Source organism: Aspergillus uvarum (genome assembly GCF_003184745.1).
Source record: "Aspergillus uvarum CBS 121591 unplaced genomic scaffold BO82scaffold_24, whole genome shotgun sequence".
Lineage (NCBI taxonomy): Eukaryota > Fungi > Ascomycota > Eurotiomycetes > Eurotiales > Aspergillaceae > Aspergillus > Aspergillus uvarum.
The window spans coordinates 286,204-308,539 of NW_020291321.1; the positions used below are offsets into that span (position 1 = coordinate 286,204).

A 22,336-nucleotide genomic window follows, 5' to 3' on the forward strand; every position below is an offset into this window, starting at 1 on the left:
TCGCACGGGCGCTCCCTGCCATATTCAGGGAAACACTCACGGTTATTCGGAGACCCCGGAGTGACCAGCAACAGCCCACGAGTCAAGAATCACAGTGACGGGCAAGACCGCGGCCTGCCTTGTTCCATGTGTCTGCGGCCTTCCAATACATCAAAAAGATGCGCAAAAGAGAAGATCCCCCGAACCAGAATCGAACTGGTGACTTTTCGGTTACAATTTTCTATTACAGCCGAACGCCATGAACCAACTAGACCATCGGGGGCTTTTCTTGATTAGTCAGAATAGAATTGTAAATATACACGGCCAGCAGCTCTATCGAGCAGATATGGTCCCTCGCTCTCCTAGGTCTAACTAGCGAATTAGCCTAAGACTGTATCAACAGCGTTGGGCGTGTTTCTATTAATGAACTACCACCTCAGGTCTTGGTACAGAGATGCAGACTGTATAATCTTTCTATCCAGGCCCCCACGGGCTCCGGTTGTAATCCTTGAACAGATGTTTATTTCAATGGTAGAATTTCTCTTCTGTGGCGTTGCTCTCCATTGATCGCAGCCAGGTCGTGCAATCTAGTGAGCTTGTTCTGAGACACTGGGGAGCTCCATCCTTCTTTCGACCTTCTCTTCCTGCATTTGCGATATGTCACCTCACACGCCCCCTCGTATCTGATATACTGACACTAAAGCAGCCTTCCCTGTATCCGTTTATGGCCCGTCGCAGACGGTCGTCTCTCTCGCCTAATGGCAAGACATGTATCTCGAGTGCGACTTCTCTGCATGGTAGCATACAGCATGAGCATGTTGTTGTTGGATATAACCCGCATACTACTGTTACTGATCAATTGGGACTGGTTTACCATGTTCGTTGTGCCTGACCCTGCCATCTCTTGCCTGACTACTATCGCGCCGCAGATCAGCCAGCCAGCTTCGCTGCCACAGTAGGTGGTCATTGGCGACTAGGATACTATATTTATATTTCTGTTGAGGATCGTTTGGTTACCATACTCGTTTTGGCTACTGGCGCGATCGGCACTCGCATCGGGCTTTCTGTCGGTTACAATTCGCGCTGTTGTGGGTGCCATATAGTGTAGGTACGAGAGAATTATATCGAGTATTCTTTCTGGAGGTTGACTCACTGCATGGAGGGCTCGTCGACTCAAATGGAAGCCCAAATGTATACTACAACTCGGCTTGCGAGTAGCATACAATTGGTGGCACCGTCAGGCGGGATTGTCGCGACAAAGCCGCATACGGTGCATAGCCGGATAGAGGCTACCCGACGGTTCGAATATATCGATTGTAACCTGTAACAACATTTGTGCTAGTTCTTCTGGGCTACCAATGTCCTATGCTCCATTCTGCTGGACTCGTCATTTGAGATATCTCCACTGGTCATCCGGGTGTGGCAGGGAATTCCTCGTGGCTATCCGAGTCCAGAGATTGTATACGGACTCGGTCCTCCCCGTGCAGCCACGGCGGACATCGCAGGTGAGACCGGGTCGGTTGGTGCGTGGAATTTGTGAAGTGCTCTGGCCCGCTTATGTAGCATACCTTATTGCCAGCATAACATGAAATGGGGCAATGGCGCATCTGGGAGCGCGTCAGACTGAAGATCTGGAGGTGGCCGGTTCAAGCCCGGCTTGCCCCAATGTTTCTTTTTTTATTATTTCGTCGTCTATATCAGCTCTAGCGGGTCATTCGAATGGTGTCTGGAAGTGGAGGCATCTTTCCCCCTTCGCCGGCTAGCGAGGCGGGTAGGGCTTGTTGCTGACAGGATATCTGCTGCCGGACACCGCCTGCGTTCTGCGTCATGCCCTCTATTGATCCAGTATACCCAGCGCTGGTATGATTGCTTGAGCAAGACGTACTGACAATGATATGCGGAGTGCCATCGGAGAATGAATTACGGAGCACATGCCTATGGGAACAAATGTGCGAATGCCATAGAAGATGTATTGTTAATGTCAACACAAGTCTTTGCCGTGATCAACCGTCAACCGTCCGACAAGAATTCCCCAACAGCGCCATAAGAAATACATACAAGACAAGTTATAATTGTACTTTGGAAAATGTACAAGACCATTCAAATCACTAATACGTAGCCGCAGTTGAAAATTGCGAGAGATGTTGTTGAGAGTACGGTATCTGCTGTGAAACCTCCCCTGAGCTTAGTGGGAGTCATCTATAAGACCCAAGGAAAGGGGACACGTTCCATCAATTCTGGGACGATGGCGCATCTGGGAGCGCGTCAGACTGAAGCATTAACTTCGGCCGCCAGGTTTCATCCTTCGGGATGTCCCTAGTAATCTGAAGGTGGCCGGTTCAAGCCCGGCTCGTCCCAAATTCTTTTTCCCCGGTCTTTTTTTTTTTGACGTACCGCCGCCCCTCCATCATTTGGCATCTGTCAACATCACCATTGAACGAACCACCCAGCTACAGATATCCTCCGTATCCTTTATCGTTGTTGGCCGTTGCTCAACCAAGCGTACGCCACCTCATCTAATAGTTGCACACAAAGATCCTGCACCAGCGAATACACCCATGTCACTGCTCACTCTCAGCCCCGTGCGGACCGTGTCTCATTGGTTAAGCGATCCCCATCCAAAGGGCCAAGGTCAGCATCGAGCTTTCAGCTCCGCCTCGTACGAGCAACCATCACGTCTCCTGATTAGTCGCGACAGGCCGCCAACATGGGCCGCCTGGTGACTAGGCTGCACCTTCGCGCGGCGGTGCCAAGGGACCTTTTTATAAAATCGGCCAAAACAAGCGAGCTGAACGAAATGGTCGACAGAAGGACAGCCTGGACCAATTCCACTGCCACCGGCGTATATATATTACTCCTGGGATGCAATGCCCCTGCTGCGGCCCAGGATGGAGGCCCAAATAGTACGTGCGGAAGAAGAGTGGCATACAGTATCCCGCCATGCGGTTCCAACTCTCCGAGCTAGACCCCAAATCCGATGCTCTCTCCGAGTTCGTCACCTGCCAGGTTACCAGTTTTGGAGAACCATTCCAGCCGATTTACCGGTTCTTCTACCCTATCTTTGGAGGTGAATCTGAGGCACAGAAGCAAGAGGCGCTCACGAACCTTGTGCAACTGCACCGAGAGTGGGCTCGCGAGGACCCAGACTCTGTCTTCCTGCAGATCAGGGACCGTGATCGGGACAACCAGCTTGTTGCCGGCGTCTACTTCAAGGTCCACAGGCAGAACCCATACGCGCGAGGAGGGAACGGAGACCCCGGCGGTGACGGCGAGGAAGAGCACGACCCGTCTGCTGCTCCGTGGTATCCAGAGGGCCCTCGACGAGAGTATATCACGCGATGTATAGAGATATTCTCCGAGCCGCACATGAAGCTTATGCAGAAGCCGCATGTTTGTAAGTTGCTGCCCGCGTGCTGTCGATCTGGCTTTCACTCTTGTCCGTGGGCTAACTACGCGCACCGGTAGATATATTTGTCGGGTTCGTTTTACCCGAATACCGCCAACTGGGTCTGGCAGACATGCTCTTGGTCGAGGTTTGTCGACGGGCAGACGAGCTGGGGCTGGAGTCCTGGCTTGAAGCGGTTATCGCAATGGGGGTGACGATCTACAGGCGCCACGGGTTTATCCCCTATAGCGGTGGTCTTCTGGTTCAGCCTGCTGCGACAGAATTGGAGGCCCAGGATGCAGATTGGCAGGATATCGAGGCAAAGATGCAGCCTCTGCGATACTGGCCCATGTGGCGGCCGCCTCGTGGAAAAATAGAACTCGGGAAGACGAGCCCACCATGGGGCGAGCCGAGTACAAATAGGAGGTTTTTGGGCAGGCTATGATTTCCGAGGTGGCTAGGAAATTTGCCTATCCGGCAATTGAAAACTACGTTGGTACCAATCGCCTGTACAGCTACTGTCGTGCGTATAATTTGGCATGCTATTACCACGTGGGATACTCCCCCCATCCCGTTGAACCACGACAGTCCCGGGGCTGTTGTTTCCCCTTGATCCATCTGCCATCCACTCAATACTATACCCGGTCCTCCGTCATACATGGCCACATGGAATCTGTTTTTGAGGCACACTGATCTCACCTGCTAGATCCCACCCTGCATAGTGTGGGTCAGATCAATCACTGTCGTTGATTTCCAATATCAACCGGCAGTATATAATACGGCCAGAACTAATTCAAATACAGCAGGGGTCCTGAAGACATCTTCGGCTGGTGTAGAGCATATTAGAACTACAACCAATTACAAACTATACCTGCTGCGCACCCGCGATCTACGATCTCGACGACCCCAAGGTCTCTTGACAAATCAGTCGGGGTGGTTATGGCATAGGGTCTCCCGAGATAGCCTGTTGCTCAATTCCCAGGGGTGATGTATAATCTTGCTTGTCATACTGTTAGTCCGATAGATTGCCCGTCGAGGCTTCGAGTGTCACTTTTCTCGTACCCAACGGTCTCCAGCAAGCCGTTCGGTGCGTCAAGCGCCATCAACTAGACCGTGGACAACCTCGAATTCATTACTGGTTAATCTTCGTCCCCCTTATTCTATCACAATGGTAGCCAGCCATTGAAATGCTAGTGTACCTACTCCAATACCACTGGCGCTTGACAGGCTCATATGATCGCAGTACGTCGTTGTACTGTACACACAGTTAAACAGAGTCAAGGACGACAGACAAGCCCAACATTTGTACAGTACACACGCAGCGCCCCGACGTCATAGTCACGCTTCCCACGCTGCACCATTCAGCCTACGTACCAGAAATCGGAGTCCAGTGAATAAAGAAAGGCTCCAACGAGTCACCCCGTAGCGCACTGCAGCTTACGTTGGTAGATCCCCTCCACGATACAATCTACTTTCATTGCAAGGCTATGAAACTTCAAAACTTAAATTTTTACATCGAATACCCCCGATGGTCTAGTTGGTTCATGGCGTTCGGCTGTAATGGAAATTGTAACCGAAAAGTCACCAGTTCGATTCTGGTTCGGGGGAGTTCTACTTTTTGCCTCTTTTTTTTTGAGATCCCGTCACCAGGGCTATGAGGAATCTTATTGAATGTCTCTGACGACCTGGGGATCATCGCCCAGTCGATCACGTCGGCGCCGGTTGCGCTACATAGTATGAACAGGCCTATCGACCCTCCTATTCCCATTTAGCCAGCAGCGAACAGTTTCCTTGACCTATGTATCCAGTCAGTGGGAGCCTTCGGCGACGGAGCGAGCCTTGCAACCGTGCTTATCCGTCCTACAGGTATTGAACTACATACAACTCTCTTGAGGAGATCTAGACCCGGCTGACGGGAGTCAGTTACTTTATTCTACCATATACATACAAAAAAATCTTTATATATCGACATCGGCCAGCCGGAATCTGTACGGTGCCATACCCTCATCCCGAGGGCTACCTATTGCCTATGACGACTCTCCTGTGTATGTCATGCAGGGGATATGCAATGGCCTCCCTCGGCACGTGGGAGATAACGCCGGGGGATGACGCATGCGTGTATACTTTTCTGGGTGCCGTGCGTACAGTACAACAACGGTGGCGCAACCACGCGGCCCTCGCTCAGTGGGCTCCTGTACCAGGGACTGTTGGTATAGTGGGAAAGCTGTATAGGCCTCAATTTGATGGGCCATAGTGATGAAATCCAGTGCAGGTTATACGGCGTTCAATACATAGGAGGTATAGACCTTCTGCTGGGGGGGTAGTTATAGCTGCACCGGTCCCCGGCTGTGTTGCGGCAGGGTGTCACTTTAATCCTCACGAGACTTTCATGGACACTTCTTGAACTATACTAGGACAAAGACTACATGGGCAGGGTAGAAAGAAAGAGGGGCAATAGCAAACTTGACAACTGGTAACCCAGCCGAACCCCCCCCCGGGGGTAAAAAAGACATTCCCCCGAACCAGAATCGAACTGGTGACTTTTCGGTTACAATTATACCATTACAGCCGAACGCCATGAACCAACTAGACCATCGGGGGAGTGGTTATAATCTAGGCACAAACTACGCACTATCAAGATATAATCTAAATGGAGATCTCCGTATGCACGATCGATGTTTCGAAGAGTTGAGAATCTCCTCCATCGGCTATGAGCCATGTTTCTTGGTGTTGAAGTCACCTTTGAAGGGTGAGGAATATATCTATAAAGAGATACGTGTGCTTGTTTAATTGGTACTTAAGCTAGATATGATGGCTTGGTCATCATGTCGGCGTTGAGCCATGAACAGTATATCGGTAGAGGCCAGATGGGTGTGCCGTGGGATAGTTATAGCGTCCATGAACTAAGTAACCTGCGATGGCTACCGCGTGTTTCGTTCTTTTCTGGTCGGTGTGTCTTTCGATTCCTGCTCTCGAGCCCAGCGACGAGTGGTAGTGTGTGTGGGCTGGAGGCATGATCTGGTCCCCAAGTGCCAATCCAGACTCGGTGTCATCACCGACGGGATATATACATACCAAATGCTGATTTGAGACGTTCATTAGAACCCAGCTACATAAGTGATCGTGACCCCCCCAAGCAAGAACAAAGAAACCACAAGCTACCAACAGCACAAAGGGAAACAATACGTGACACCCCAGCACCCGGCAACGGTACAAGCAACCCGTAGAGACCGGTATCCCCTGGCCGTCATGCACCCCCCAGTTCAGTCCTCGCCCACCACCCACCAGAAACCAGCCACCACAACCCAGCGAATACCCGCTATAAGCCCAGAAGCTCACCGCGAGCACTACACATACCCAAGGCCAAACTCCACCCTAATGATCAGACACAGACAGGGAGCCACAGCATCTTACCCCTTCCCCCAACAGCATCGGGGAAGTGACATTGCCAGAGACGGACAGAAAGGCACCAGAGCACCCCATATCGAAACCCCCCCCCCTGGCATTTATAGCACAAGCCAATCAACCAACCACAGAGACCAATCTATCAGACACCCTCCCCCTCCCCCCCCCCACTCAGGTAACAAGCAACACCGAAAGCGGAGCAGAGTACAGGCAAGCCGATCCAGCAAAGCATAGCCACCGCCTGCGCATTCACCCCAAGGAGCCCGCGATGATCCCGCCAGCCCAATCAGCCCGCACTGCTCGACACGATAGGATATATATAGTCAGGGGCGCGAAACATGCTACGCTCGGGAGACGCGGGTCACTTCCATGCTCCCTGCTCCCTGCGACTACAGAAGCATAAGCATGCCTCTATGCGCACGCGGCATGCGAGAAAAGACGCCCGAGATGATAATGGAGGATCGCTGGGTATTAGTCCAAGGCAGGGTTGATCAATGCTATCGAGATTCTCAGAGGTTGCATCACTTGTCCAGCCCAAGCTGTAGAGCAGGATGAAAGTGGGGGGTGGCCGTGAAGCATGGCAAAACCGAAATAACCGACGATTGGGGAATGGGGATGGACAGGGAAGGTGGCCAAGGGAACATGAACACTCGACTAGCAGAACCTCTAATCGTGGTTCAGGTGAGAGGGACAGAATGAACATTTTTACGTACATATATAGGCCTCGTCACGCCAGGACACAACTACAATCTACAGGTAGGAAGAAAATAGAACGAAATGATTCATGATTCAAGTTTTGTAGGATCAACTACATAACCCAAGTCTAGTTCCGTAATTCCATATTTTGTAATCATGAAAACATCATCACAACATCATCACCCTTCAGAAACCAGCTTATTTCTTACCGGCCTTCTGGGCAGCCTTGGTGACCTTACCGCTGCCACCAGCGGACTTCTCGACGGCCTTGATGACACCGACAGCAACGGTCTGGCGCATGTCACGGACGGCGAAACGACCAAGGGGAGGGTACTCAGTGAAGGACTCAACACACATGGGCTTGGAGGGGATCATCTTGACGATAGCGGCATCACCAGACTTGATGAACTTGGGGTTGGTCTCGATGGCCTTACCAGTACGGCGGTCAATCTTCTCAAGGAGCTCAGCGAACTTGCAAGCAATGTGAGCGGTGTGGCAGTCGAGGACGGGAGCGTAACCAGCGCCGACCTGACCGGGGTGGTTGAGGACGATGACCTGAGCAGTGAAGCTGGCGGCACCCTGAGGGGGGTCGTTCTTGGAGTCACCGGCAACGTTACCACGGCGAACCTCCTTGACGGAAACGTTCTTGACGTTGAAACCAACGTTGTCACCGGGGACACCCTCCTTGAGCTGCTGGTGGTGCATCTCAACGGACTTGACTTCAGTGGTGACGTTGGCGGGAGCGAAGGTCACGACCATACCAGGGGTGATGACACCAGTCTCGACACGACCAACGGGCACAGTTCCAATACCGGAGATCTTGTAGACATCCTGGAGAGGAAGACGGAGGGGCTTGTTGGAGGGACGGACGGGAGGCTCAATGGCGTCGATGGCCTCGAGGAGAGTCTTACCGGTGGACTTGCCAGCCTTGGTCTCCTTCTCCCAACCCTTGTACCAGGGGCAGTTGGAGGAAACCTCGAGCATGTTGTCACCGTTGAAACCGGAGATGGGGACGAAGGGAACGGCCTTGGGGTTGTAGCCGACCTTCTTGATGAAGTTGGAGGTCTCCTTGACGATCTCGTTGTAACGGTCCTCGGACCACTTGCAGGTGTCCATCTTGTTGAGGGCAACAATGAGCTGACGGACACCGAGGGTGAAAGCGAGCAGAGCGTGCTCACGGGTCTGGCCATCCTTGGAGATACCAGCCTCGAATTCACCAGTACCGGAGGCAATGATGAGGATAGCGCAATCGGCCTGGGAGGTACCAGTGATCATGTTCTTGATGAAGTCACGGTGACCGGGGGCATCTATGACGGATGAGTTAGATGATGATTGATAGCATGTAGAGTCATGTGACACAACTTACCAATGACGGTAACCTCATACTTGGCAGTCTGGAACTTCCAGAGAGCGATATCGATGGTGATACCACGCTCACGCTCGGACTTGAGCTTGTCAAGAACCCAAGCGTACTTGAAAGAACCCTTACCGAGCTCAGCGGCTTCCTTCTCGAACTTCTCGATGGTACGCTGGTCGATACCACCGCACTTGTAGATCAAGTGACCGGTAGTGGTGGACTTGCCGGAATCGACGTGGCCGATAACGACAATGTTGATGTGAGAACGCTCGTCCTTACTGTTGATAAGAAATGAGTTAGCTGGATGATTCCTTTCGATGTTGAATCCCAGCCACCAGTGCCCTAGTGGATGGGAAAAACTCTGATCGTTGGATAGACCCGAGTCGACGGACTCAAGACTTACCCCATGGTGACGGTGTTGTGAAGTGAACTTTTGAAAAAGGTTCTAAAAAAATTGCTCAGATACTACGGCCACAAATGCGTAGAGGTGCTGAACAACAAGAGTCAGTAAGAGAGGAATGAAGAAAGGAAGAGGAAGAGGGAAGAGGGAAGCGAGAAGAAGGGGGGGAAGATATACGTACTGAAGCGGACGAGGAGGGAAGGAAGAAAATTCTGTGGGAGGGGGAGGAGGGGAAATCCTTATATGGAGGGGTCAAGCGAGAGGGCGACTAAGCGGGCGGGCTCCAACCCTTGGCGAATAATGAGCGCAATTGGACATGGAGGGGTAACCAGGTTGACCCAGCCCCACTTACTGGTTGGTTCCAAGTGCGGGACCAGCGCAAAAAAATCTTCACCTGCTGGGCGGAGCCTGGATTCAACTGTCCACAGTACGTAGTAGCAGTAGTAGTAGGACCAGCACCAGCACCAGCACCAGCACCAGCACCCAGCACCAGCAACAGCAGAGCCCATGCGATCATTACTTGGTTCTGCTTATCCTGTCTACTCCCTGTGAACCACTCGGAGTCCTTACAACCGTATCCACTATATCGAAGAATTTTTTTTTCTTTACCCTTTCCCTTCTTTCCACCTATCTAGATACAGTTCAACCCCCCTATCCTCTTCCTCGGTACCTCTCTTCAAACTTTGCCTCCAGCTGGCTACGGAGTACATACTCCTAGATCCGTACACTCGAGGTGGGGGGTGTATCAACCATCAACCGGTAGATTGCAGCCTGTAGGTACTGTACATACGTTTCCAGTAAGTACCCCTCGGTTTGGACTGAAATTCTGGGCATCAACGCAGGTAAGTGGATTCGCTGCTGGTCCGGCTTGTTGGCCTTGTTTGCAACAGAACCCCGCGGCAGGTGGCAACGTTGATTTGTCCGTTGGAAGGGCAGCTGTGGCACGGCCGAGTGGCGCCCGCCCCGATCCACTGTGGGCTCGGTGGGATGTGCATTCACATTCGTGAGGTCAACCTCGCCGCCGCCGCCGCCGCCGCCGCAGCAACAATCATAATTTTAACTAACGGGAACGGAAAAAAAGTCTGTGTTGCTATGATACCGACTTTTTGCCTCGCGGTGGTTGGTGTGTTCGATGAACTAGATTTTCTCCATTCGATGGGCCTTGAAGGGAAAAGGGCCAAAAACGCAAAAAGAGAAAAAAATCATCATGTTTGATATTGATAGACAACTGATCGCCTAGACAACTAATGAAAAGATTTTTTTCTCCTTCTGGTTTTTTTTGCCGCCGCCCCTCTCTTGTGTTTCTTTTTTTTGCCATCATGCTGTCTGTGTGTGTGCGTGTGTGTTGAGTGTGCACCGAGTCTGAGCGGCTCTCTGCGCCTACGCCTGCTCGTTCACAACTTCTTTCTCTTCTTGGCCTTTACCTATTCGAGTCCCCGAGGGTGTAGGGGGGCAAAGAAAAAAATGACTCAAGTTTGGTACCGTATGAGAACTGGACTAGATGCCACCAACACAACACATCAACAAAGGAAGCTTACCTTACCTTGAACCAATCCAGATCGGGGGATTATCTGCCTGTTGCCGGTCCAAAGGTAAAATTCTCATCAGCATGGGTTGATTTTTTTTTTTTTTTTTTTGGTTTTGGGTTCGGCGCTTGATCTGGCAGACTAGCCCTTCCTTCTTCTGCCTGAACGACTAGTCAACATATTTAGTGCTGTTTTAACTACATTGGAACATCATGCGGTCAATCATTTATTGAGGGGTATCTGTTTAAGCTAGATAGATGTATACATCATCACACAGGCCATCGTAAGGGCCCAAGTTCGACCTCATGAAGTTTAGACTTCAAGAGTTGACTCCAAAAAAAACAACTAGCAACCGAAACCATTTGTGTCGGAAGACAAACACTGCTTCTTCTATAGTCTAATCCCTAACACAGAAAAAAAAACATGTTCCCAGAAATTATAGGCGTATAGTCCCAACTTGGATCGAGGGGCAAGACACATCAATTTTCTCTCCATCTGGCGCCGCACGTGGTACACTGGAATGTAATATCCGCTATCAGCAAGGCATGTCGGGCAGTATGCATACATCCGCCTGAGAGCCGCGGGGAGGGGTAAAATGAGAAAATAAAAATTTAATAAAACTTGCACCCACCTTCAAGAATGTAGTCATCGGTTCATCTGCACTCCGAATCTGCAGCTGGAAGAAATATGCACGGTCGCCATTACAGTTCTCGGCGGGGCATTGGGCTGAAGGAGGAGGCGCACAACAAGGTCAGCCTCTGCAAGCTTTCTCTCCAAGCTGGCGGTATCGAAACACACAGCCAAGAGGAGCAACATGGTAGGCGAAGCAACTTACTGGCCACGCTATCCGCATTCGCAAATTCTTCCTTGCCACCAAATACATCTTCGACCTCTTTCTGCTTCATCGGAGTCTTCTCGAACCAGCTCTGTTCCAGGACATATTGGTAGGGGCAGGTGCGGCACTCGAAGCGGTTGACGCCCAATGGATGTCTTCCAGTCGGCTCTGCGCGAGAGATGGTGAGCGCATTGCTGCAGTTGGGACAGACTATTGAGTAACCGGGGTCAGAAGAAGTTCGTCGTCCAAAGAAAAAGTGTAGCTATAGATGGGCTGGCGGTACCCCGCGCGAACGAGGCACTCACAGGTCAACGGCATGATGAGGATATTTCCTGGCTAGAAAGTCCGTCAATCAAAGATGTTTAGTGGGTAGCAATGGTGTCACGGTAGCAAGTCTCTTCGCATAATGTGGCCCTGCATAAAGGCGACTACGGGAAGAAATCCAGTGCAGCTGTCACTGTTTCTCGCAGTAGTCAGTCAGGGTCGCATGCGATCTCAGCGATAAAGAACTAGGCTGGGTTGAGGCTCTTATCAGCCGGCGATGCCGCTGGGCGGACGAAGATTGACACCCGCCGATTGGACGCGGGGCAAGACTGGAAACGGGCCGGATTAACTCGGCTGCCGGGAGGCCGCCCGCCGCCGCTTCGAGAGCCGGCGGGGAGCCAACAATAGGGAGGCATCAGGCATAAGGCAATAACACCCTTACAAACACAAGCTTCTACAAACCGACCAGAATTGTGAGTGAGGCTTGCTGCGATCTATTCTTGTCCCTCATGGCTCGGCCTCACTTATGCAAGCCTATATATAGACTTTGCTCCCCACATGCCTCATGCTAATCTTCTATTGATCCTCTAGTTGCTTCCGACACCGCCTCCTGACTACTTCGCGGCTACTCCGGCGGCATTTATACACAACAACTCCTCAGGGCAGCCACTCTCCTGAGTCTTGACGGACTACTAAAACTTGATTGCGCTTTCTCGTCTCATTCCGACTCTCAATACCCAACACACGAAATCATAATGGCTGACGAGGTGAGTGCCATCGTCACCTCCGTTACCCTTCTACATTGCTCATACTATTATATAGGGCGCTTCCCCGCGTGAGCTGGTTGTGGAGGCCTGTCGGCGCGACCAGCCTCACCTGATAGAACAGGTGCTTGAAGACATGACGGACAAGTCGAACGAGGAGGTGGCCGAGTTCTTCAACGGGGTGACGGATTCCATGGGCAACCATGCTCTACACATTTGCGCCTCGTACGGAAGCTGTCAGTGTCCACCGTTCATTCAGCGATGGAGCCCTCAAATTAGCTCTGCGAACTGACCACTTCTCTACATACAGATGACACCATGGACACCCTCTTCGACATTCAGTACTTCGAATGTGACCCCCTGACCCGCCTCGACAAAGATACCCCGCTCCACGTCGCAGTCCGCTATGCCAATGAGAAGGATGCCGAGTTAGGGCTGGAGATGGTCAGGATGATGTGCGATGCCGGGTGCGACCCGCGGGTCCGGAATAAGCACGGTCAGAAGCCTACGGAGCTCGTCTACAACAACCCTGAGATCAAGTCGGTCCTGCAGCAAGCGGAGTATGTGATGGCCGAGGGACTCCGGGAGGACGCGGACAGTGGCTCCGTGCACGACAGTGCCAGCGACAGCGAGTAAATATGTAATAGCGAAACACCCACCCCTGTATAGCGATTTTCTTAATTTCTAGAGATGTATGCAAGCGATGTTCACCTTTCGAGTTTTGGAGTATCTATCTTTCTTCCCCGAATTGCATAAATTGTGTAACTACATGGCTGGATGCAGGGTCGACCCTGTGTGACGTGCAGACGGGGACTACCGCTGCAGTTTCGGGGTCTGCATGGAGTGTATACCTGCAACTAGAACCGCATCTTGCAGCAACTTGATCCCGCCTTTCGAGTGGATTATACGTAGTAATAGCAAGCACTCTTGGAGCTTAAACATATGGCATAAACTAGGGTATCTTTCAGTCGAGCAGGACCAGGATAAAGTGATAACGCATCAGAACAATCCATCAAACATGGCGCATACTAATCGCTCTCTTCGCCCCCAGAGCCAGACTCGGTTCGTCCACGCCGTCGGGGCTGTTGTCTTCTTTGGCCCCGCGGTCCTTGACTCTCATCCTCCTCGTTGGCAGTGGCATTCTCGGTCGGTCTCTCCTGCGCGCGACCCTGAGGCGCCTGGAGCCCGAGGCTCCGCGCCAGACGGATTTCCAACTCCTCGTCGGGCTCATCTGCATCCTGCTGGCCGTAGACCTCGCGAACCAGTCCAGCCACACCCTGCGCTCCCACCTCGACCTTCCCACGCGGACCCAGAATGTACTCGATGACTTCCTCCCCACCATCGACATCGCGGTTCCGCACCAGGTATCCTTCTCTGCAGAGCCGCTGAAGGAACCGGTCCGTGCGATCAACAGGCGTGTAGGTGTTAGTATTCGTCCGCTGCAGATACCTATCCAGCTTCTGCTCTTGAATAGTGCCCCCATTCAGCAGAATCACCGCAATGATGAACGAATACAACCCCGTGTAGGTACTTTCCAACGGAGCCTTGCTAGGGCGCAGGATCGCCGGCCTGCGGTACTCCGGCGGCAGGAGACTGGAGAGTATCCAGTTCTTATTCCCCGAGGACGCCTTTTCGACCTTCTGAGCAGCTACAAGCGCAATCCCCCCCAAACGAGTCAACAAAATCCGGCATCCACATCTGGAATTTGTTTTTTTTTTTGGTTGTGCATGGAAAACTCACCTCGCCGTTGGTGAACGGTCACCTTCTCCCTCACCGGCAACTCAGTCATCTGCATTCCGAACTTCTCGCCCAGCACCCGCTGCGCTTCGTCGAACACGGTCCGGAATTGTCGCGCCCCTTGCTCCCCCAGAACCTTGGCGCTGATATCGGTGCGGCGGAGCGGTTGTCGGGAGTACTCGCTGGCCAGGGCCAGTCGCACTAGCTTTTTGACCATCACGTTGGTGCTCGTCGGGGCCCGGATGTCGGAGCCCTCGTCCGCGTAGCCTTCGGATGAGGACGAGTCGCGTCTCCGGCGGCGGGGCGCATTCTGGGTGGGAGGCGGGCTGCCGTTTGCCTCCTCGCTTGACTCGATTTCTGGGGCCTATTAATCGTTGTTCAATCAGTGTTATGGTTTGTTTGACTTTTTTGAGGGTTTATCGGCAGAAGAGGGTACGGACCGCGCGGCGTTTGCGATTCGGAGGCATTCTGAGTGACGCTGGATCCGGGTACGGCGATGAAGTGGTTTTGTCTTGCAATCGGACGGCTTTATATTGTCTCTTGCTGGCAATGGGTGCGGATGGTGATCTTGCTTCTTTGGGGAGTAGAGGGGTAATTCCTCTGGGCTTGATGTGGTGGTTTCTTTGTCTGATGGCGGACGCGCTCAACGCGCCAAGCCTAGTGTGGAACTCCGACGTGATATTGCCTCTTTGGGAGTGTCACATGGTGATAAGAGCTGGGAGTATGGCGTACTGTACAGTATGATTTCATACCTACATAATTTTTACTATGATGATTGAATTGTTTACTGAATATCATGAGTATGATGAGGGGGTAGAAAAGAAAAGAGGCTAGTCCGCCAGCTATTCGCGGATTGACTGCAATCGAAGACCCCATTCTTAGTCGGTTGGTTTTCTGCCTGGCAGTCCTTTGTTTATGCCCTGTGGGGTACTCGCCAGCCTGCCATGAGCAGCACCGTATCATTGCTTGCGTGCTATTTCACAGCTGCATGACGACCACCACGATGACGAAAAAGAAATCCAGCACGAAAGTCCATCTTCTGATCATAGAGAAGATGAGCAAAAAGGAAATCTCCCCGACTGGGAGTCGAACCCAGGTCTCCCGCGCTTGTTCCCAAATGGGATTGACAAGCGGAAATCATGACCGTTAGACCATCGAGGAATTGTTATATGACGGTTTCAAACTACAGTATATAGTTTTACCACCAGAGTCGCAAATAATGAGTATTGTATTGCAAGGGTGTGCGATTATGCCTTGACTGCGACGACGAAATCCCAACCCCCAAGGTCTTTTGAGATATATTCAGACATTTTCGCCTCTTACACCGCAGAAAACGTTCAGTAGCTGGTAAGATGAGCATGAATGGGATCAGCATCTCGATTACGGCCGAGTAAACAGTGGCAGTGCCAAACTGCGCGCTCCTAGAAGGTACCTAATAAATCCTGCAGCTTCAGCGTCTTGTTCACCAACGAAAAACACTTAGACGGGCAACCAGGAGTGGCTCACTAAAGCAGTCCTCTCATGCGAACATGACCGTCATCTATGCTCATGATTCGCCAGCCTTATGGGCTTCGAGTGAAGTAGCCTCTCTCCGGCTAAGCACCTGTCAGGCAGAGTGCCTACATGACAAGGCTCTCAATCATCTTTCAAGTAGAAAGGGACTTTCTCTTTTCTTGCCCAATTGACTGTCAAGATGCTTCTCGACGCGCACCATCTTGTGTTTCAATTGCCGAGGTCCTATCCACTGCGTGCATGGTTTGATTGCCTCTAGGCGCTCGAGGATCAGCTTAACAACTTTCATTCGATGGCAGCCACGAATACACCATGCCAGAACACAGTAGGGAAGGACTTGCGGCGGATCAATTGATTGACGAGAACGGGATGAAAAATGCTCTCTTACATTATCTTTTGTCGCTTGAAACGGAATTCCGCAGACTTCGGCGTGACATGTGCGTAATGCAGAGCAGGCCAGGGGACCATACCTCATTACTACTCAGTATAAGCGAGTTGATAGACAAGTACTTGCAGGTACAGTTCCATATGGAATCCGTTCTCTCGCGGACCCAAGACAGGCTCGACATGAAGCAAAACAGCACCCTAAACACCTGACCAAAGAGCAGAAAATCCGTCGAGCAAGCCGAAACTGTCAAGCGGTATGCAATGGAATCGCCCTTTCCAAAGACGGATTGAAAGCGATGTGACTGGCAGTTGAGGTCTTAGTCTCATTATATTAGCCTTTATCTTCATTCCTATATCCTGCTTTTGCTCCGCGTTTGGCATGAATCTCAGGGAGATGAACTCGTATCTATCCATTTGGGTCTTTGTAGCCGTGGCTATCGTCGTCACCACGATCACTCTGGCAGCGGCATCATATAATTACACCCTCGGTTTGTTTTACCGAATCTGGCTGCTTCTGGACCTTATACCTTACTATTTCTACTGGTTGGAATTGAGTGCGCAACTGCGTATCCATCGTTTCCGGCGCAGAGTCGATCGAAGGGTCCTGCTAGTCCAGCAGAAGACATGGATAATCTGCTTGAATTGTTGAAGCTGATTGTGAATGTGTGAATGTGTGAATGTGCGGATACGTGCGACCCACTACTGCCCTCGTGAGGACTACAAGTCTTCGTTCATTATAAAATCTGCCACCGGAATCATTTCTTTATATAGTACCGTGGCTCATATTTGGCTTCAGTGGACGCTGGTTCTATCTATATCCAATAAACAAAAGCTGAAAGATGTTGTACTTTGCCGGGGAGTATGCATTGATGCTTTTCAGACCTGTACGCAGGGGAAGAAAGATGCGTAACGATAAAAGACAGTAACGACTGGCCTCGAAGGGTGGACTGTTCCTAGGGCATGGGGACAGGAACAGTAAGCATAACAGGAAAAGTGGAGGTGGAGACTACCTAGTAGTTGTGATGGTTACCTTACCTAGTATTACCTTGAGCCAAGTGCTTACATTGTGGTCCAGCTACTACAACAACATAGTTTAGTAGTCACTGGACCTAGTAGCTTACCTACCGTGATTTGTTACCCCATCCTCTCTCCCCACCACTCTCTTCAGCTATTCCTTCCATGTTCATTAGTACGGAGCATGTCATCCCCGGATCTCGTTTCCGGCAATATCCAGGAAGCACCGTGACCCAGGCGGATGCTTTGCACCTACACGTCAAGCAATATACCCCTAAATAAGATCGAACCGAGCCGGTGCCGATGGATGCTGCCACGATCATTGCTGCTCATGGGAGCCGGGCTACTGAAGGTGCAGCTGTCTGTACACCACTCATGATCCTAGACATATCCACCTCTTATCTGTAAGAACTGTAAGAGCCGCCGTGAGACGAGCTCTCAGAGCAAGCCACCAATTTTCGAATCCGCAGTATCTGGGTGGCGGACTGTGCTAGTGTGAACATGAGTTCGGGGTTCTGAATGAAGACAAGCTCAGTATGGACTGTAAGCCATTGATAGGTCTCCTTTTCTGCTATTGTTTTAGGCCACATGTCAACACTAACAAACGGCTCACAATGTTCTAGGGTTCTAGGCTCTTGGATAGACCATTCTCGGGAACCTCTTCCTGACGTCCGGGAGCGGGCGACATTAGCCCTAACGAACCGATAGCCGCTGGAAACGACTTCAGACTATGGTTTTGGTCATGTTATGAAAAGTATGCCTTTTTACATGCAAGATCCTCGATGGTCTAACGGTCATGATTTCCGCTTGTCAATCCCAGTCGGGAACAAGCGCGGGAGACCTGGGTTCGACTCCCAGTCGGGGAGATCTTTCTTTTGTTTTTTTTGGTTGGTCTACTGATGATTGGTGGACTGGTTCTACCTAATTGCCCTTTGCTTGGCTTGGATTGAGGGATAGAGGTTGGTTGTATGGTATGGTAGTGTTGCGAATGGGGCTGGTTGGTGGGCTGGGTTGTATGCAGTGGAAGGAATCAATGTCTGGTCTGGGTGGAAGATTAGGCTCGTTGACTCTGGATGGTGGGCTGACGCTAGTAGTATGTGTGATGTCTGACTTTCGTACCGCAATGTATGTGAATAGATATTGTTTGTGGTTGGCGTACCTACTCCTGAGGACTATGGTGTTTGTCATGGCCTGAATGGCATGTAGGCTGTACATACCTCTGTTGAAATGCCTTATTCAAAGGCCTCAAAAGTCTAAAACGTAACGTACGCGCCAGTGAATACATTTTCCCGGAGTTGCTAAGAGATTTGTCAATCAAGCTGTATGTTCAATCAGGCCACAAAGGTAATGGACGTGGAAAGCTCCCCTGGCATAAAGAAAGAAATCAAATGGAGATTCTTGCCTGCAAGCGGTATCTGATCACTAGACAGGATTGGGACAGGAAAATCCGGTGCTGTTCAATGTCTCCTTCGTCTTCCATATGAGCATGACGTAGCTTGTAGTTTGGCTTCAGTTATCCCGGTGCTCAGTCTTTGATATGCCCGGTGAATACCGGCCAGATAGAAGTGGTCCAGGCGGAGAGTTTCAATTGAGAGCCCATTCAACAGAAACAGCGTTGAAGGAAACCGAATGCCCGTTCTAATATCTGATTATCCAGATCCCCATAACGACGCGGAGCTTATCTTCCAGAAACAGAGACATCACAAACCCAAGCCCTAGATTACTGGCAAAGCTCCATCAGAGCCCGCCCAACGCAGGAACGACAGAAGAATAATGAAAAAAAAAAACCCCCTTCAATCAGAATTAAAATACCATAACAGGACCCATGTCCCCATTAGCTATATAAGAACATCTGAATACCAGAATCTCTGCTCCCCCATCCCCCGACCCCCCCCAGCCATCGTTTCAAAAGCCAACATCATCACCACCCCAAGAACGAATCGTCCTGACCTAAAACTCATACGATGTTCCCGCCCTTCTTCGATTTCACCCGCCTACCCACGGGCCAAGAATCCTGGGCCCTCCACGCCCTCCTCGCCGAGCAGCTCCGCGCGACGCCGGCCCGGGGCGTGCCCCAACCCCCACCCCTGCCCCACGAATTCCAGCACTACGAGAACATTCCCGCCTTCGTGGTCGTGCGCCTCGGCGGCGAGATCTACGACCACTTCTCCCCACTCCCCTGGGAGCAGTGGACGATGAACCTGATCTTCCGGGTGCTGCGCGACCGCGACCGCGCCCCGCGGAGCATGCCCTTTTACGGCGTCGTGCACGCCCACCACTGGGTCCGCTTCTACCGCGAGACGACGACGGCAGGCCGAAACACCACGGCGGCTTCGCACGCGGCTTCGCACACGGTCCACCCTGTGGCTGTCAACCAGGTGTACACGCTACATCGGTATGGGGATGAGCAGCTGATTGCGGAGTTTGTGGATGCGGTGCGCCAACGTCGTCGAGGTCGAGGTCGGGATCGGGGTCGCGGGGCGGTGGTGGTGCGTGCGTTTGATGGGGTTCCGGCTCCCCAGGTCAGGAAGATTCCCTTTCATATGGATCAGGTTGAGTGGGTGACGGGGGAGGGCGATGATGAGGTGGTGGTGGTGCTGAAGGAGGAGGACGCGCAGGGGGAGGAAGATACTGAGTCTGAGTCTGATATTGATGAGGAAAACGTGAGTGAATGGCGTTTGCCTTCGCCCTTGCTTGGGACTGAGGTGGCCATGTCGGAGTCTCTGTCTAGTTCGATTGACGGGGGCTTGTGTACTTCTGCCGAGACCACCCCGTTTAGCGACGACGACGACGACGACGACGACGACGACGATGACGATTCTTCGTGAACCCTGGGGCTTTCTGAGGAGCCGCCGGTCTTCAAGCGAGAATCTCCCTGGTAAGTCGCTTCCCTGCTTTCCTTTCTTTTTGTAGCACTGGAATATGGCGCTGTTGACCAACGCATCGAACAAAAACAAAAACAACTTTAGATTGAATAGGAAGAAAAGCTCTTGTGGAGCTTGAGTTCCGGAAATATCAGGTACACTTTTCTTTTCTTTTCTTTTTTTTTTTTTTTCCCGTATTTGTAGAATGGTTAGGTATGCGCCTGAGTATGTTGGCTAATGCGTCTCTAGAAAACAGCGGCAGTAAAAGCATTTCAAGTGCGAGGAGCAGCTCTGGCGCAGGCAAACATGCCACTATGGCCCGCTACGGGCTGCAAGCAATTGAGTTTCTGCTCTACCATTCCTACGACACCTATGCATAACCTCACTACCCCGAAGTAAGCACAGAAGGATGGACACGCAGCTGACTTTATACTCATATTATCTTTCAGTATCTCAGGCTCAATGGTCTTCAATCAAGCCAAGGCACGACGAAATCTACAAGTAAAGTCATGAGAGCATTTACTCTGGATGGGGGACGATGGAGCATAAGGTAAACTATGCCTAGTAACCCTAGATCTTACGTAGAACTCACCCAACAGCACACAGGCAACCTGATTTCCGCTGTACTACTTCATACTACATAATTAATACATCCCACAGCAAAGGTGCTCTGCATACAGAAGCAATTGGCTTGGCGCTAGGACCATGGAGGAATCCGATGACTCTTGAAGAAGAGAGCTTACACGCTTCATCTTGCCATCTAATCTACTGTACAGTACAGCTATACATGAGGGAAAACTGCTTGTTTCAGAACATAATACACATTTTATAGAATATTTTCAGGAAACATCCTCGATGGTCTAACGGTCATGATTTCCGCTTGTCAATCCCAGTCGGGAACAAGCGCGGGAGACCTGGGTTCGACTCCCAGTCGGGGAGATCTCTTTTTGCTTCTGCCAACGCATCATGGATACACTGCCGAAGTTCCTTGATGTCTTTTTGATCGCCTATCGGGTCGCCCCTCAGTGCATTACACGAGGAAGTAAGCAATTCTGATTCACAAGAGATACACTTATTAAGAGCTGGGACCTATGATAGGTATCCAAAAGCAAGCTATAACTAACACACACGCACATTCCACCAGGGCAGAGAGAGGACAACCACCAATGTTCGTTACAGGAAAAATAGAACTAAACGTGCACCTCGCACCGCTGACCAAGCGAATCAAGCCACAAGAGCGCGAAACTTTCTAAAGGTGGGACAGAAAAGTAGCAAAGCAAAGAGTTGAAGACATTGGGAAAGTTCGAGGGGCGAGACGGAAGATCGTTCGAGGTATCAACAAAGACGGATTTGGGACTATTTGTCGGTCTTTTCGTTCACGGCTTCCTTTACCTGGGTTTTCTTCGCCTGTAGCAGGGAGCTGAGGTAGGCCAATGACTCTTGCGACAGCACAAGGGTGGTGCTGATGATGGCCTTGCTTCCAGCGACAACACCATCGCCTCCGCATTTCTTGTACTCCGAGTTCAGCGTGTCAACCACGTGGGCCTTCATGTCCCCGGCGAAGCGCAAGGGGAAGGTAGCTCCGTCTCGGAGGGATTCCTTCAGCTTGTCGGTGTCCTCCCGAACAATGGGGAAGGTTTCGTCGACTTTGGTCAAGCCTTGGTCGCCGAGCGAGTCCACGCGAGCAACGTACGGGGAAATATAGACGTAGGGCTTGGAGAAGTAAGGAAGAAGTGGCTTGGCCAGGCGGTTGTACCCTTGATCGGCAAACTCCAGGGTCTTTGCGCCATACTTGTTTGTTCTAAAGACGGTGATTGAATCTGCAACCACCGGATACGATGCCAAGTGCTAATTGGATTGCGTGATCAGTTTAGGCATGCCGAGAGGGAGGGACGGATGTAGATAGATATGCTTGGAGGTCAAAACTTACATCGATGAAGTGGGAATGAACTTTCTCTCCATTAACCGAGTTCTCACCCATTGTTCCGTTTTCCGCGTGAGGCATGGAGGTCTACGCTCGAGACGGGGGAACATTAGTACCGTATAGTATATGGGGTAATGGTGTATGTGTAGGTATGACAACTTGGTATAGCATAACATACCTGGTGATGGGGTGTGTAAGTAATCAAGGCGATTACTACACAATGTTAAAAATGATGTGGAAGTGGGAATACAGTTAAACTCCGGAAGAGGAATTCGAGCGCAGGGGGA

General features: G+C 51.3%; 5 protein-coding genes and 8 non-coding genes across 13 annotated transcripts; 7 read left to right on the forward strand and 6 right to left on the reverse strand.

Annotated features, from left to right (window-relative positions):
- Positions 1-175: 175 nt before the first annotated feature.
- BO82DRAFT_t166 lies at positions 176-262 on the reverse strand. The gene has a single exon. It is a non-coding gene; the product is annotated as a tRNA-Tyr (tRNA).
- Positions 263-1,571: 1,309 nt separating this feature from the next.
- Positions 1,572-1,644, forward strand: BO82DRAFT_t157. The gene has a single exon. It is a non-coding gene; the product is annotated as a tRNA-Phe (tRNA).
- Positions 1,645-2,218: 574 nt separating this feature from the next.
- BO82DRAFT_t158 lies at positions 2,219-2,337 on the forward strand. The gene has a single exon. It is a non-coding gene; the product is annotated as a tRNA-Phe (tRNA).
- Positions 2,338-2,811: 474 nt separating this feature from the next.
- On the forward strand, positions 2,812-4,220 carry BO82DRAFT_68971 (uncharacterized protein). Its single transcript, XM_025641472.1, has 2 exons — positions 2,812-3,373; positions 3,445-4,220. The coding sequence occupies exons 1-2, from the start codon at positions 2,920-2,922 to the stop codon at positions 3,807-3,809; spliced, it is 819 nt and encodes a 272-aa protein (XP_025492364.1). The 5' UTR covers positions 2,812-2,919; the 3' UTR covers positions 3,810-4,220.
- A 666-nt stretch (positions 4,221-4,886) lies between these two features.
- Positions 4,887-4,972, forward strand: BO82DRAFT_t159. The gene has a single exon. It is a non-coding gene; the product is annotated as a tRNA-Tyr (tRNA).
- Positions 4,973-5,877: 905 nt separating this feature from the next.
- BO82DRAFT_t165 lies at positions 5,878-5,965 on the reverse strand. Its single transcript has one exon. It is a non-coding gene; the product is annotated as a tRNA-Tyr (tRNA).
- A 1,586-nt stretch (positions 5,966-7,551) lies between these two features.
- BO82DRAFT_391863 (elongation factor 1-alpha) lies at positions 7,552-9,646 on the reverse strand (the record flags this gene model as incomplete). Its single annotated transcript, XM_025638590.1, has 5 exons — positions 9,404-9,646; positions 9,226-9,312; positions 8,832-9,100; positions 7,675-8,772; positions 7,552-7,577 (listed from the first exon to the last, which is right to left on the reverse strand). Exons 2-5 carry the CDS (start codon positions 9,228-9,230, stop codon positions 7,552-7,554), a joined length of 1,398 nt encoding a protein of 465 aa, XP_025492365.1. The 5' UTR covers positions 9,231-9,312; positions 9,404-9,646.
- Positions 9,647-10,961: 1,315 nt separating this feature from the next.
- Positions 10,962-12,028, reverse strand: BO82DRAFT_354028 (DNA-directed RNA polymerase III core subunit RPC11). The gene is made up of 4 exons (XM_025635111.1): positions 11,889-12,028; positions 11,584-11,793; positions 11,380-11,474; positions 10,962-11,263 (listed from the first exon to the last, which is right to left on the reverse strand). Exons 1-4 carry the CDS (start codon positions 11,899-11,901, stop codon positions 11,228-11,230), a joined length of 354 nt encoding a protein of 117 aa, XP_025492366.1. The 5' UTR covers positions 11,902-12,028; the 3' UTR covers positions 10,962-11,227.
- Positions 12,029-12,176: 148 nt separating this feature from the next.
- BO82DRAFT_354030 (ankyrin repeat-containing protein ANK1) lies at positions 12,177-13,541 on the forward strand. The gene is made up of 4 exons (XM_025635112.1): positions 12,177-12,320; positions 12,439-12,614; positions 12,670-12,847; positions 12,922-13,541. The coding sequence occupies exons 2-4, from the start codon at positions 12,603-12,605 to the stop codon at positions 13,245-13,247; spliced, it is 516 nt and encodes a 171-aa protein (XP_025492367.1). The 5' UTR covers positions 12,177-12,320; positions 12,439-12,602; the 3' UTR covers positions 13,248-13,541.
- Positions 13,541-22,280, reverse strand: BO82DRAFT_383218 (MAGE-domain-containing protein). Its single transcript, XM_025637997.1, has 5 exons — positions 22,228-22,280; positions 22,056-22,136; positions 21,506-21,973; positions 14,352-14,712; positions 13,541-14,259 (listed from the first exon to the last, which is right to left on the reverse strand). The coding sequence occupies exons 2-5, from the start codon at positions 22,128-22,130 to the stop codon at positions 13,640-13,642; spliced, it is 1,524 nt and encodes a 507-aa protein (XP_025492368.1). The 5' UTR covers positions 22,131-22,136; positions 22,228-22,280; the 3' UTR covers positions 13,541-13,639.
- Positions 15,420-15,509, reverse strand: BO82DRAFT_t164. Its single transcript has one exon. It is a non-coding gene; the product is annotated as a tRNA-Asp (tRNA).
- On the forward strand, positions 18,038-18,127 carry BO82DRAFT_t160. The gene has a single exon. It is a non-coding gene; the product is annotated as a tRNA-Asp (tRNA).
- Positions 20,975-21,064, forward strand: BO82DRAFT_t161. Its single transcript has one exon. It is a non-coding gene; the product is annotated as a tRNA-Asp (tRNA).
- Positions 22,281-22,336: the final 56 nt, after the last annotated feature.

Bases quoted from the DNA above. Each gene is read 5' to 3' on its own strand.
- BO82DRAFT_68971 (XM_025641472.1), top strand. From the start codon at position 2,920: ATGCGGTTCCAACTCTCCGAGCTAGACCCCAAATCCGATGCTCTCTCC. The intron at 3,374-3,444 runs GTAAGTTGCTGC...GCGCACCGGTAG, and splicing joins TATGCAGAAGCCGCATGTTT to ATATATTTGTCGGGTTCGTT.
- BO82DRAFT_354028 (XM_025635111.1), bottom strand. The intron at 11,475-11,583 runs GTAAGTTGCTTC...CTCCTCCTTCAG, and splicing joins GAATGCGGATAGCGTGGCCA to CCCAATGCCCCGCCGAGAAC. The intron at 11,264-11,379 runs GTGGGTGCAAGT...ATTACATTCCAG, and splicing joins CGATGACTACATTCTTGAAG to TGTACCACGTGCGGCGCCAG.
- BO82DRAFT_354030 (XM_025635112.1), top strand. The intron at 12,848-12,921 runs GTCAGTGTCCAC...CTCTACATACAG, and splicing joins TTGCGCCTCGTACGGAAGCT to ATGACACCATGGACACCCTC.
- BO82DRAFT_383218 (XM_025637997.1), bottom strand. From the start codon at position 22,130: ATGCCTCACGCGGAAAACGGAACAATGGGTGAGAACTCGGTTAATGGA. The intron at 14,713-21,505 runs GTGAACGAAAAG...AACGATTAATAG, and splicing joins AAACCCAGGTAAAGGAAGCC to GCCCCAGAAATCGAGTCAAG. The intron at 14,260-14,351 runs GTGAGTTTTCCA...TTGCGCTTGTAG, and splicing joins GACCGTTCACCAACGGCGAG to CTGCTCAGAAGGTCGAAAAG.